This window comes from Hippoglossus hippoglossus, chromosome 20 (assembly GCF_009819705.1).
Source record: "Hippoglossus hippoglossus isolate fHipHip1 chromosome 20, fHipHip1.pri, whole genome shotgun sequence".
NCBI classification, from domain to species: Eukaryota; Metazoa; Chordata; class Actinopteri; order Pleuronectiformes; family Pleuronectidae; genus Hippoglossus; species Hippoglossus hippoglossus.
In genome coordinates this window covers 8,547,213-8,562,099 of record NC_047170.1, presented here as the reverse complement: position 1 = coordinate 8,562,099, position 14,887 = coordinate 8,547,213, and the positions used below count along the sequence as shown (strand labels likewise).

At 41.0% G+C, this 14,887-nt stretch overlaps 1 protein-coding gene across 4 annotated transcripts in view; it reads right to left on the bottom strand.

Moving 5' to 3' along the window:
- ctnnd2a (catenin (cadherin-associated protein), delta 2a) overlaps positions 1-14,887 on the bottom strand; it is a 240,811-nt gene that overhangs the window by 29,597 nt on the left and 196,327 nt on the right. For all 4 annotated transcript variants that reach the window (XM_034571625.1, XM_034571624.1, XM_034571622.1 and 1 more), the window contains 4 exons: positions 14,637-14,754; positions 12,012-12,194; positions 8,963-9,136; positions 6,733-6,883 (listed from right to left, as the gene is read on the bottom strand). In XM_034571625.1, the coding sequence (XP_034427516.1) occupies positions 6,733-6,883; positions 8,963-9,136; positions 12,012-12,194; positions 14,637-14,754 (626 nt within the window). The remainder of the gene's footprint in view (positions 1-6,732; positions 6,884-8,962; positions 9,137-12,011; positions 12,195-14,636; positions 14,755-14,887) is intronic.

Genomic DNA, 14,887 nt, shown 5'->3' with positions numbered 1-14,887 from the left:
AGAGGATTGTCATTAGATAAAGTTATACTGTGCAGCCTCTAAATGTTGATCAGGTGTTGAAGAGGAGACATATTCAACAGAAGTTTCTGGATCCGTTGCCACCCAGGAACATGAGTGTGATCCTGGACAGAGCCCCTCTTAAAAAAACCTCATCATCATATGACTGCACTTTCATTCTCCCTCTCTCTGTCTCTTTATTGCTCTCTATTTCTGTTTTGCTGTCTGATGTGTTCCCAGTCTGGCACAGTGGAGCAGAGGACGAAGAATGCCAGAGAGAACATATTGTGCTGATAAAAGACATGTCAGACCCTCATACACACGGGATTCATCCTGAAGGCGACACAGACATTTCATAAATTACTTCTGCAACAGGGATAGAGACGTACGTGTGTGTGTGTGTGTGTGTGTGTGTGTGTGTGTGTGTGTGTGTGTGTGTGTGTGTCAGCTTTGTGTTAGAAGATGGACATGCCCACACTATCTCTTCCAAAGTTGTTTGTTGTTACCACAGAGAGAGAAGTCTGTTGACAGCAGGGACGACAAAATATGTAAGAAGTTGGTTGCAGATGAGGGAAACACAAAATGAACACTCTCTGCTGATCTAAAAATATTCGGTTTGGCCGTGAATCCACAGCCTGCGGTAAACATGTAATGTAATTTTATTGCTTAGTGCAATTTTTGCAGAATACTACAATGTGAGTGTGTCAGACATTTCTTTCTATGGTTGTGAGGACCAATTGTGGTTAAAACCCATCATTGTAGTTCTCACAACTTCTGAAGGAGGGTTAAGACTTTCTATGTAAGAATTAGGTATTGGGCAGGAGAAGTGTTGGATTTTAGCATTTAGTTGTAAAGCTTAAGGGCAAGTTACGGGACTAAGGATCTTAGCAGAGGTGAAATTATACTGATGACCTGACCACAGAAACAACAATTGTTTCTCTACATTTTGTTACTTGGCGCTGCTAAATTTCGCATCACTGCCCCACATTACTGGCATTCACAGGAGTCTGCTTTGCTCAATATTACCTACTGGGTTGGCATGCATGAGGAATATATTTAGCAACAGGAAGGGTCTGTGAACAGAATTCTTTTTTAATTTGCTTCATATTCTCGCACTCACAGCTTCATGCATCACTTGAAACACTTGACATTTTTTCTTTGAAATGAGGAAAGAAAACCAATCACAAATATGTTGGTTACGTATCGGCAAATCACAACAATGTTTGGATTCTGGTGGAACCATTTATCCTTCGTCCTCACCCAAAGCAAATTAAATAAAAGACGACCATAAAGTGTGTGGTTTGGTGGTGGAATAAATCCAAAGTAGGTGTACAGTAACAATAAATCAAACGCACCCTTCGAAGCACTTGCGCCAGTATCATGACCATGAGTTAAACAATAGCCCGTGGAAGTTGCGTATCTTGTTTGCTATTCCTGTCGTTCAAATAAAACCAAGCTTCACGAAAAACATCAAAACTTACGTCATTTTTTTGCAGACTTTAAACCAGACTGTAACGACTTACTTTCACCCCTGTATGTTTCTGCATAGTTCTAGTTTTACTAACCTGTGTGTGTTCTACTTGTCTCTGCTATGACCACTGTAAATACATTCCCTTTGCTAGTTCAGGCAGACAACTCGAGCTGCGCTGCTCCAATCATGTGACATACCTCCGTCTCCACAATCATTTAATACTCTCTATTTAAGCAGAGGAAATTTTCCCATCATTCGCTTTGCATTCCCTGCTGCTGCATCAGTATTGCTGCGTGTTGCTTCAGCCCCTCCACCACCCCAGCATCCACCTGTAGGCTCTGATGGGGGGTTATAAGTAATTGCTCAACACTGGCATCATATCTATGTAATCATATCTGGGGGAGTGATTAAGTCGGAGCCTCGACGCCAAACACTGACATGTTCTACTGTTGCAATAAACGTTTGAACGTGAGTTGTCTGACTGAAATATGGTCATGTCTCTACTTTTGTCTTCAAGCACAATGAGTCCAGACTTTTGTTTCACAGAACATTACAATGGAAGGCTTCATGTAAATGTATATCCTTAGCACTGCAGAGAGTGTGTGTGTGTGTGTGTGTGTGTGTGTGTGTGTGTGTGTGTGTGTGTGTGTCTGTTATCTACATACAATTTACAGTAAATCAACTGCTCTAATGAAAACACACAACGTGACATCAGCAATCATTCAATGAGCGACATCCCTGCGGTGTACGACTTTTGTTTCCGCAGTAACAGTCCACAGCACTGATGTCATCAACGAGAGACACAAAGAGATAGAGAGAGAGAGTGACAGAGAGAGGGGAAGTGAGACGTTATGAGCTCATGTCTGAAACGACACGAGCAGGAGACAGAGAGGGAGTTGTGGGTGTGGGATAAATGGATGAGGGGAGGAGGAGAGGGAGGGAGGAAGAGAAGCAGAGTTAGTTGGATAAAGCGTTGTTATAATCATGTTGACGACAGGAAGGTGAGAGCAACATTGTGCAGAGAGAATGAGGGGAGGAGAGTGGGAGGGGAGGCTTAAGTCAAGAAGAGGCATGGGAAAGAAAGACAAAGAAAAGGGAGGAGAAGGGAAAAGAGGAAGGAGAAAGCTTAGGAGGTGGATTTCTTGATCGACTTTATTTTCTTCAATAAGTCATTGTCACATAGTTTGTGCACTAATCCAGTGTTGTTAGTGTTGCTTTTATTCATATCACGGCTCTTTGAGGTTTCACATTTTGTTTTGGATTTTTCGACCTGACGCTTTTTGGATATTAGAATCCACACATAGAAAAAGATAGCAAGAAAAATCTGGTATTTAGAAGCCGATTATAAGTCGCTTTGGATAAAAGCGTCAGCTAAATGAAATGTAATGTAATGATTGGATAATTTTCCTTAATGTCTTTTTCTCTACAGTCTTTTGCACGAATATCAATTTTCTATCAATTTGTAGATTGAGTTACAATGCACAACACGAGTATTCGGGCCATATGAAGAAATAGAACGCAAAGAGTGAGACCGATGTCATAATATTGCAAATGACAACATCCTGATTGAGTATAAAGTTGTAATATTATGATAATTAAGTCATAATTCAACACAAGTCATAAAAGTCAGAATATTATGAGCATAAAGAAAACTGTTTTTTTGGGGGGGGGGTAAGCAGCAAGCTATAAGCAGTCATAACAATATTCTTGTAATATTATGACTTTATTCTCGTAAATGTATGACTAACCCTAACCCTTTCACCTAATATTACAACTTGTAATATAACGACTTTACGGTTAGATTTTCTTTTAAATGGCCCTAATACTCCGTCCTACAAATGCAATACAGCTGTAAGGATTAAAAACTTTGAGTTATTTAAAAACAACTTGAATTAATACACTTTTCTATGAAGAATGCCTCGTTTGTTTGAGATGTGTAAAATAGAATTAGCTTAACAGTTTTACATCCAACTGTGTGACTATACATCATATATTTAATGTAATATCCACTCTAAGACTGTTACATTAACTGCAGAAACCCCAAACTCAATTAGATTTAACAGCCAGAGCGAATGACTCTTATACATAAAACATTATATTAAATTATTAAATGTCTTGAATTAATACAGATTTTTGCATTAAGCACTCTTTCATTAAACATTAACTTAGGTTGGTGGCAAGCACAGCATGTGTTTATATGAACCTTTCGTAAATTGCTTCTGTATTTGGGTGAAAAAAGAAAGAAAAAAAAAACCTAACCCTTTTTGGCATTCGAGTGCTGTTCCCAATTCATGTGTGTCAAATTACCATCTGTAAGTAAATGGGGGAGAATTGTGCTGACAGACGGTGGATCAGAGAATGGGACTCATTTACTGCTACACAGCCGTACAGTACATTATGCAAATCAAAAACTATGAAGGAGATGAAATCAGGAGGGAGACAAAAACATTGACAGATGAAAAGACTGATTCCCGGCGACATCAATATGGCACTAAATCACATTACAGAGGGATGGGAATCTAAGCACACATATGCGGTTATCACTATCACTGCTTGCTCCTCTTCTCCTCGTCACTTTCATCTTCCGCCCCTCTCTATTCACTCTCCCGAGCCTTACTTGGCCTCTCAGCTCTTTTCCTTCTCTCCAGCCTCGTGCCTCTCTTCTCAGGATTTGACACTCTGACGTTATTGTGGGCGAAAGACCATTCTCGTCTCGGCTCGCTCTGCTGAGGTCTCGTGCGAACTAGCATTCCCCCCATGGTGACGCTGCCGAACTAACCGGCACTAACAGCTTGTGACACGCTATCGCACGAGTTTTAAGAGATGCTTTTCAGAAAGAGACGGTTTTCTTCAAGCGATCCGTGTGAAATGTTATAATTAGGTAGGAACTTTGATCTCACGAAGACACACCAAGCGCTCTGTGAAATTGCTTTGCTGATGCGGGTTAAACTGTTGTTTTGCAGACGTGCATTGTGTAAAGAAAGGAGGCGTTGCACTCAGAGGTTGGAGTCACTACGGCGAACAAAGCTCCTGAGCTTTTCTGTTCACACCTATCATCTCACACTTTTGCCAAAAGCAAAGGCTCAACCCGAACTGCACCTTCTCAATTTTCTCCTCCTCTCTCCTTTTTCTTTTCGGCATCCCTGACACTTTCTGTCCTTCTGTGTGTGATTGACTCGGTCACTTTATCTCTCATTTACCATTTGACCGTCTGGAGAAGCTGACTGAGCTGATTTATGAATGGAAGCTGATCGTTTATTCCCCTGTTAGCTCGCTAAACAGAGCCAGTGTTATCATTGCAGTCTCATTAGGCTCAGTGAGCAATTAGTCATTTTTATATTGAACAAATGAAACCCTGAGAAGGTTGCTGGTAAAGACAATCCCTGTGAGAATCGGCAGCCAACCCTGCAGCTCCGCGCAGATTCTAGCTGCTTTTAGCTCATTATTTTTGTTTGCCTTCTGTAAAAATATACACAAAGTTAGTTCCTACTAAATATTTTAAGAGAAAAAGATAAAGAGAAGATTAACTGGTGGAGAAAAACCTCTCTTGAAATGCCATTAAATATTGACATTACTATTATTTAATCCTGGTCACAATATAATATTATGTTTTTAGTTTTTTCCCTGTAGTGTTTTATACATGTTTTTTGTGTATGTAAAAAGTCTTCCTCTCAAAATACACTGCTCCTGAACTCATCAATAGTTCCTCAATGTGATGTCAGGTGAACCCACATTCGCCTAATCCACGCCTAGCGGCTAATCTGCCACTAACCAATAACTCCTTTATAATAATAACTCCTTTATCATGACTATAAGGCTTTAATAGGACTAACTGTTATGACTGGACAACTCATTGTGGAGAGCCACAGGAGATGTTGGGAAAAGGATGGTATAAAAACATCCTTGCAAATCCTTTAATGGGTAAAAAGCACAACTTAAAGTAATGCTGATTCATCTGCTGGTGTATTGAAGAAACACACACGTAAATACAAATGAACAAAAAAACATCCAAATCAGAATGATACGTGTCTTGTCTGTGCAAAATTTTTCAATCATCCCATAATCCGCTGCCATGCGCCAGCCAGACCATCGCAGTATGTGCGTGCTGAGCTTTGCCGGTGGCGTTCCTTGTTGCTCCTACAACACTCCAGTAAAAGCCACAGAGGCTCCAGAGGCCCCCTACATGAGGCCGAGGGTTGCTATAGAAACCAGTCGAGCCCACCAGGAAGCTGAGATAATCAGAGATACCAGAGACAGTGGGGTGATGTCACATGCAGGACACACACAAAGAAAAGGTATCGGGGTGTGTGTGTGTGTGTGTGTGTGTGTGGTGTGTGCGGAAGCAGATACAGCCACAAAGGAAGACCATGCATCACAAACACCTGCCCACCCCCACACACACACAGCAAAGATACATCAGGTCAATTAGTGATCCCGTACATGTGGCGATGCTACCGATCAGAAAGCCTGAATGAGGGTCACTCATTACCGACGTGCGCTGCTGTTTTCAAAGCCTCATGCAAAACCTTTGAAGTGATGATCTGCTGTGGTACGGCATCCCTCTTCTCCTCTCCTTCATCGTCTTTTTTTATCTCAAACGCACATCAACCACCAGTTTAATTCCCTGACACACGACTTGCCCCGTCTTTCCTAAAGAGACCAATTCTCTCACGCACCAACAAACCTTGGTAAAACAAGTTTTTATGTAAAATCAAAGACAGAAAACTCTTTCACCATCATACTGTATAATAATGTATGGCCGCATGTGAAGCTTAAAGGTCATTATATGGAATTGATCCCAGTTAATTGGCAATCAACAGCAATATATAATGGGTATAAATCATGGTTAGTTCTCCATGGTTGTGCAACATTAGCCATTACACTATATTACTGCTAAAAGGCAGAGGCTTTTATTATTACTTTTATTATATTGTTAATATTACTACTGCAGGTTATTATTTGTGTTCAATTACTTCTAATTGATGCGACTGGCCACAGGCTCTTTACCCTGGTGTTGCATCACTTTAACACAACGTCTTGACTTGTATTCGTATGAATGAAAACAACCTGAGAGCAACAAACCACAAAAGAACGGCTGTGAAGGAATCAAATTAAATGGGCTCAAACGACAAATATGGCAACTGAGCATAACAGTGCACGGTGTCTAAATTCATATGGCATGAATGCAGCGACCTTATCTCACAGGTAGGGGGATGATTCATCACCTAATATCGGCTCTAGGAAAAGTCTTTGTTAGTACTCACCAATGAGCTCCTTGTTCCTTATGTCCAGGGCCATATTTCTGAGCGCGGTGGCCACGGCACACACCACCTTGTCATTGTCTATCCTCAGTAACTCCACCAGGATGGGAAGGCCTTTCTCTTTACGCACAGCAGCCCGGATGTACACCGACCACTGTTGGAGAAACCAGGAATGAGTTAAATGGCAAAATCGGGCCACGGCAGGGAAGGGATATATATATATATATATATATATATATATATATGTCTGTCAAAATGTCAAAAACAACAGTTGGGTGAGAAAAGAACATTTGGAGCAGTATCAAGGGCCGATCCAGGATTTTAACTTTTTGAGCATTTTTCGACATTTTTGTTGATTTCTCAGAGAATAATTCATGGATCTATAAATCAAGAAAAATGTTTAAGCGTTCTGATATCTTTGTTGGGGTATATCCAAAGATCTAGTGAATTTAAATGTGGTTTCATAACTCTACTGGGTGCCATTTTATTTGCAGTTGTTTATTCATGAGGGTAGATGTAAGTAAAGATACAAATATAAATCATATAAGCAAATAGAATCGCTTAATGCGGTTTGTGACAATTAGCTGCAAATAGAGAATATAGGTTTTTAAAACTTTCCAGTAATGTTCATCAAAGCTGTGATATCAGTCTACTTCTTGAATTAGATAATGAATATTTGTGTCCACAGACCTCCAAGCATCATAACACTATCCTCCTACTTGCTAATGGAACCATGCTTGTTTGGCTCACCTTACATGTGGTCAAACCTGGTTTTCAATCAATGCATTTCTTTCTTTGTTTTTAACTGGAGGCTGTGATTTAAATGGTCGTGGTAGGAAATGGGAAAAGTGATGGATGAAGCACAATGTGCAAGGTCGTGTGGGAGACGTTATATTCAGGGGCGATATGAGAGTGGCGGATGATTGCGCTGACTCGCAAGTGATATACTGCAAGAGGAAGAATGGAACCAGAAAGGTTTGGAGCTAAGGGACCACTCTATCCTCCCTCAATAACCATCAAAGTACACTTAAATGGATCCACTCGACATTAAGCAGCTCAAGAGGTGCTGCCATGTGGGTCAACAGCAGCAGACTGGGGAGGCGTTAAACAACACCCAAGATTGGATATCAGCTTCTGTCAAAAGAATAATTTACCTGGCTGGACATGTTATGGTTAAAACTGAGAATTGGGCAAACCGTGGTTCATATAATCACTTCAGGAAATAATTCACCCTCGGAGGGAAATTATCTATAATATGTTTTTGCCAAGAGCTTAGTGAGCAGAGTGTGTGTCTGCCAGCAGTGCACCAACACACGGCTGCTTCTCTGGATACTGTGAGCAGTGGTATTCTCCGAGATGGGAGTGGGAGCTTGGAGCAGACACAACAAAGCACACGCATGTATACGCGCACGCTCGCAGTGAGGCTAAAAATAGAAAATGTGATTTCCTGAAGACCACCTGCCCCCCATTGTTTTTTTCTCTCTCTCCACTCATCTTAAAATAGTGGCCCTTAGCAAATCTAACTCAAATACACACACCTCCCTCACACCAGTGGTGGATCGAGAATTTTTCTAAATCAGGGGCCATAAAGGGGCCACAATTTACACAGAGGGGCCAATTATATGTCCAACTTCCATCCACAAGTCCTGATTCAGTGAGGTGCACATCTAGTTCATTCCTTGTTTACTGTGACCTCTAGAGCTTTGAGTAAAGCCACAAAACAATGAACATATTTTTTTAATTGTCCCTTTTTCCAAGCACATTGTGTACTTCAAAAAAGCTTAGAAAATAAAAGTTCTTAAAACATTGTCCTATTTATTGTTTATGATGAGCATATTCTTTCCCATAGTTCAACTCAGATACATTTTTATTGCAGTCAGCTATTTTATTGCTCTATCTACTCTTAAGTGCTGATTCCAGTCTCTGTATGAAAAGGGCTTGAAATGTGTTGAAAACCTTTTTATCAATAACTGTTTATTAATAATAATAATAATCTCTGAGTAACTGCTCCCTACTATTACCATCACACAGCAATATTTTAATACAAATTTACATTTTGAATTCTGCTTGTAATTGTAATACAACCATTTTGTTCATTGTCATTTATTGGTTAATATGTGTCTGTACAGGTTTAAGTTGCTTGTGTCCCTGGGAAAAAATAAATGCAAAACATGTGAAAAAACAAAAGGGGAGGTAAAAACATTTGGAAAATATTTAAAACCTATGCTGATACCTTCCAACTGCCTGCAGCCAGGTTCTGCAGAGCCCCGGCTGCTCCCTCCAGTGTGTCGGGATTTGAGCATTCAGACAGCAGGGTGAGGTAGGGCTTGACGATGGTCGGGTGCCACAGCATCTGAACCCCTTTTGGAGGCTCCGCTGTGTCTGGAAACGGGCCCACGCCATCCCACTGCGAGAAGGACGACACAGATTGGGACTTTTATTCATGAAGAGCTTTACAAACAATGACATTTTGACTAAGGACAGGTGAAAAGTTTAAAATACTGGAGGTCAAACAAGCGTGTGTGCCGTTACTCTTAATAGACCTCAGCAGTGAATTTGGAAAGGAGCAGAGAAAACAGTTCATTAAATGTCCTTGCTCTTTCCATTTAGTTTATCTCCATTCTCCATCATTTTATACCCATATCTGCATTGTTAGAAAGAAAGATCAGTCAATGAGCAAATATTCTCATGTGTCTAAGTCCTTGAGTTGTGTCAAAATGATGACATGGATGTCTAAAAGCAAACTACATGTCCACCCTGTAAACCAGGGCTGCTGGTCAGCCAGAGATGGAGGTGCAACGTGCCTGATTTTATATAATTATAATACTTATTCAGTTTTCAACATATTACTCTACAGCAGACATCTAACTGGAACACCAACATCCTGCATGTCAAGGTAGCGTGACACTTCATTCAGCTATGGACAGTTCACACACAGAATGCAGGTTAATTCCTCATCAGAAGACATTTTATTATTGACTGAGACACAGCGACGTTATACGGTTATAGCAACGATTGTATCGCTAGCGGAGACTTGCCCGCCGTTAGCTAACGGCTGCTGGTGGTGCCGCTCTCTATAGATCTCTGCTGTTTGGCTTTCGGGGCCATTATTCAAGAAATCAGAAATTCTTTTAAGATACAGGGGTGAAGTTCAGTAGTGACACCTGGATTTAACCATTTAATAAATAACCATGATTAACTGACTGCATGCTCTCAAAAATACATTCTGTTGAGTTAACGTTTTGGTTTTGCAGTTCCAGCCGCTTGCCAGTAGGAGATGCTGCAGCGCCCTCACAACCATACTTCCAGCATCCCTGCTTCAAACCTATAAGACATTCCGAGAGCCTGTAAATCACTCCCTGTCAAACCGTTGTGATGGAGAGGAGATACGACAAAGGGCAAAGATTAGACAGAAGAGAGATGAGAGGAGACTAAGACAAAATATTTTACTTCTGCCTTTACTTTGAGAGATAAACCTCCAAGCTCAACCTATACCTCCGTCCTCTTCCCTCTGCCACACCTCTTTACTGTGAGCCTCTTTCTTCTCTTTAATTCCTGTTTCTCTCCTCCCTTTTTTCCTCTTAACCCGGTTTTCTTTCCTCTTGATTCTTTCTCTCTTGATTTATCTCATCCTTACTCTTCCTATTTCCTCCTATCTCCCTCTTTTTCTTTCTCCATCCATCTCTCTCCACTCCTCATTTTTTCCTGTTCCCCATCAACCTTCTCGGCTTTGCTCCACTGCTCTCCCCCCATCACCTTGTCTCAAGGTAAACTAGGCTAGAGTGTGTCTTTGGAGAGGTGCTGTGTTTTTTTCATCTATACATAGATTCTCTGATCATGAAATCAAAGCCTTCTTATAGTTTGAAGTGTGTAGAGAAAGTACTACATGGGGCTTTGACTCTTTCACAGGAGAGTACTTTCTGTTGCCTAGAGACATGAAGAAAGTATATATGTTCATTTGTGTATCTAAACTTCTCTAAGTAGATTTAACATTTTCAATTGTGTTTGAAACTGTTTTATAGGTGACTTCCATAATATTTTTTTTACAAGAATTCAAAATTGTACATATCCTGTATCTGCATGGGTAAGACTCATAAAACACAAAAGTGGTTTTAAGCTCCACATTTTCTGCTATGTAGAAACATATCCTATACCTGTCCTGTTTGCCAATACCAGTAAAGTATATAATACATTCAAATTCAAGTTATCTGCTCATATAACAGGAAACCAACATTGTTACAGATATATCAAGTTACAACAATAAATATTTTTGTCATCTTCATAGTAGCTATAGGTGCACAATGTAAAATTGTTCCAGTTTCAAAAGACATTTTGATCTTAAGTGCAACTTCACCTGTAAGTTTGGTCTGAGGTTCAAAAAATCCCTTTAGAACACAGTACTGGTACCTTAGGGCTAACCCTAACCCTAACCCTAACCCCTAACCCTAACCCTAACCCATATATCCAAAAACTGGACTCTATGTAAGCATGTTTAAAACATTTGGTTATAAATTTAATCTCAATATTGTCATTAACCAGCATTTTTCTGACTGAACCAGTGACAGCTGTAATTATCTCCAAATGCAATTTCAAAGATAATTCCTATTCCTTTCTTTCTCTCTCAATACAAAATGCATGTGGGAAGCTGTAGAGAGTTTAGCCAATGTGTCGCATGAATCCAGCGCAAACACAGATTTGATTTTCACATTCATCCGTTTGGTTTAGTGGGGTTATCACTTTTAAGAATGCAACACACACACACACAGACACACACAGTTTTGTGCGATTACCAAAACAGGCAAAAAAAAGTGACTCTTGAGTTAATATATAATAGAAGAAGCCGTCCCAAATTTATATTTTCATCCCTGTTTTCCATTATTTACCACACGTCCCTGCTGAGAGCGAGGCTGCGAGAACCACTGATTCCTGCTTCATCATGAAAGCTGCCCTATTTACTTTTGAAATCGTGTGTATATTTACAGATGGTGGAAAAATAAAAATAAAAATCTAAATAAATGAGTGGAGAAACATAATGACGGCACATAAGGAGCGTGAGAAATCACTGAATGGTTTGGGTGTGATATGATGTGATACATGGGTTTGTATTAGTCATTTCCACCAGTCACGCAAACACCAATGAGGGAACATCTTTCCGGAGAACGGTGTTCATCCATCCAGTAGCGTACCACAGTTTTCAGCCATCTCCAGTAAGGAGACTTCAAGCTGTTCTAGTTGTTATTACGTTGTCGTCCCCCTATGTCCTCCATCATCTCCTTCCTCACCTGGTCAACCCCCTTCTTTTTCTTCTTCTTCTTGCCCCAGCATCCGGAGCTCTCTCCGTCGCGACCGTTGGCGTCCCAAAGCAGGCTGTCCAGCTCTTCCAGCCCCCCCTGCTGGCCGTGGGACGTCTCGGCAGCCAAGCGGTACGACAGGTTCCTCAGGATGCAAACACAGTTCTCTACGGTCTGGAGATAAAGTGAGAGATGGGAGAGGGATATAAAAAATGTGAGAGTATAGAACAGAGAGATTTAAATGAATGGGGTGTGAAAGCCGAGGCGGGAGATTTGTGTTTGATGCCGTTTGATGAAACATCTTGCCTGGAAACACAGCGCAAACTCACAGTCAAAGCATGCTAATAAAAACCGCCCACTCTGGCACTTTCACTCTGTCGGTCTTCCACCCCCACCCACGAGCCAGACAGAGAGCGAGAGAGAGAGAGAGAGATAATCACAGGTAATTTGCTTCTGTATTTTGTTTGGTTCGACTTTGTGATGAGATGAAAAGAAACTCAGGTAAATGAGGAAAAATTACAAGTCCAATATATCATGTCACACCCCATTAAACACCAGGTGTAGAGGTGATGCTGCCAGCCTGGGAACACATGAATGTGTGTGTCATACAGTGCATGTATTCGATTCTTGTCATTGTGAGTGTGTGTGTGAAAAGGGGAGTCATCGAGTCAACAGAGTGGAAATTAACAAAGGCATCCATCTTCTTGCTGTCTGACCGGTTGTTTACACAAAAACAACCAAGGAGTGTAACTGAACAGCCTCGAAAGATGCAACAAACAAAATAACGTCTCACTCCAGCGAGCTGCAGTCATGTCTGAAACTCCAATCACATGCCATTATAGAATGATGTAGGAGAAGTTGCGTTTTATTTTCAATTTACCGTGACATTTCGTATTTCGATCTGTTATTACACATTAATTCCGATTGCTATTCTTTCTGGTTGCGTGGTTTATGGAATGAAAAAAAAAAAGGGTTTTGGTTTCAAAATGATTACAAGGTACAGGAAAGTCAGGGGCCTGTGTCAGTTAGAGAACAGCACTCCAAACACTGGGGTCTCTCTCAAGAATGCAAATAATACACACTCCAAAAACTTTTAAAAAAGCAGTCTAAGAATAAAGTTTTGCCTGTATTCCCTTATGAAGCTTTAGGAGCAGGACTTATTAATTTCAGAACCATGCGTTCGCACTCAAAGAGCCCCTGCTTGTGCTTAAATTTCCTACGCTCCAGCTTCAGCTCTTTTCCTCGCACTAGAATTATTTTTTTACAAGATTCATCTGAGGTCACTGTGACCTTTGACCACTGAAAACTGATCAGAATTTGAAGAGATTCCCTATAAGCAGACCTGAGATGTGATGTTCAAGAGGCCAAAAAACATGTTTTGTGAGGCCTTTGTGATATTGACCTTTGACCCCAACATTATAATCAGAACCTCCATGGGTCAAAGTGAACATTTGTACGAAATAAAACAAAATCCCCTGAGGCAGTCTGGAGATATTGGGCGGAATTGTGTGCCAGATATTAATCCCCACATTGCCCCTGACAGCTGTGCCAACAGTGTGTGAATGATGTGTGTCCTCCGCATAAATGCACTGTATTAATATGTGTGTGAATTGGTGAATGGCAAAATCGTAATGTAAAGAGTTATAAGTGGTCATCAAGACTAGAAAAGCGCCATATAAATACAGACCATTTACCATTTAGATATTGTGTTTACAAGAATAGGACAGATGCATGGACGGATGGACGGACAACCCGAAAACATAATGTCTCCAGCCATGCAAAAAGGCAAACAAAAAGAACATGTGGCTAATGTGCTTCAATGCTGCGACTGTGACCACTTGCTGCTACAGCTGCCAATCAGTCTTAGTTACGAGCACTGCTCTGATGACTGCAGTCAGAGGGCGGAGAGGGGCGGGCGTTTAAACAGTGATTAAAGATGGCCATTTAGAAAAAGGCTGGGGAGACCTTGAGGAGTCGGCCATCCACAACACTATTTGTATAGCATTGACTGGCCCACACACACTGAATCATGAGCACACACACATTAAACTGTACGCCAACGTGAACACGTCAATAGAAATAGAAAAATGCAAAGTGAACATAAACCCACTCAGCTTTGACTACTAGCAGAGCTAAATTGGCAGCAAGACATTTTGCTACTATTTAAAATTAAGAGTTTAATTTTCCATAAATAAAACACAAGCTCAACTGAATTGAATACTTCTCAAAAATGTATTTTCTCGTGGCTGCAGTTGGCAGTGAAAGCAGATGCAGGTTTCCTTATCCCGTGACAAAATGTTGACTTGTGTGTCTGTGTCTATAAGAGATGTGAGGGGAGATCATTTTCACTCCTGCCGCCTGACACACACAACTGTATTTACTGTTTGCTCTATAGCTTTGAGCAGAAATTATTAACAAATTCAAACAAAGACTTTGGAGGAGAGAGGGGGGGGGGGGATTTCAGCTGGGGCCAGAGCCCCCCTGTCTGCCTGGATCCGCCCGTGCTGGTATGATTTTAATACAAAGCTCAGTGGATTAAGATCGAATGAGAAATAACAGCATGAATTCATTTATTCAGGCACAGTCATGCAACAAGTCATAAACACACACACACACCTTGCTGTCGATCTCGCCGCTGCCCAGCGAGGTCTGAATGACGTAGAGCAGAGCGTCTGTCAGGCCGTCACACTCCCTCATCCTTCGTCTTGCCTCCTCACCTGCAGAGCTTACATTCCTGAAACACACAAACAGAGACTACAGGTCAGTGAGTGTGTGTGTGTGTGTGTGTGTGTGTGTGTGTGTGTGTGTGTGTGTTTGCCAAATATTAAATCATGAAAGAAAGAGTTGGTGAGGAGGTGAGATAAAAC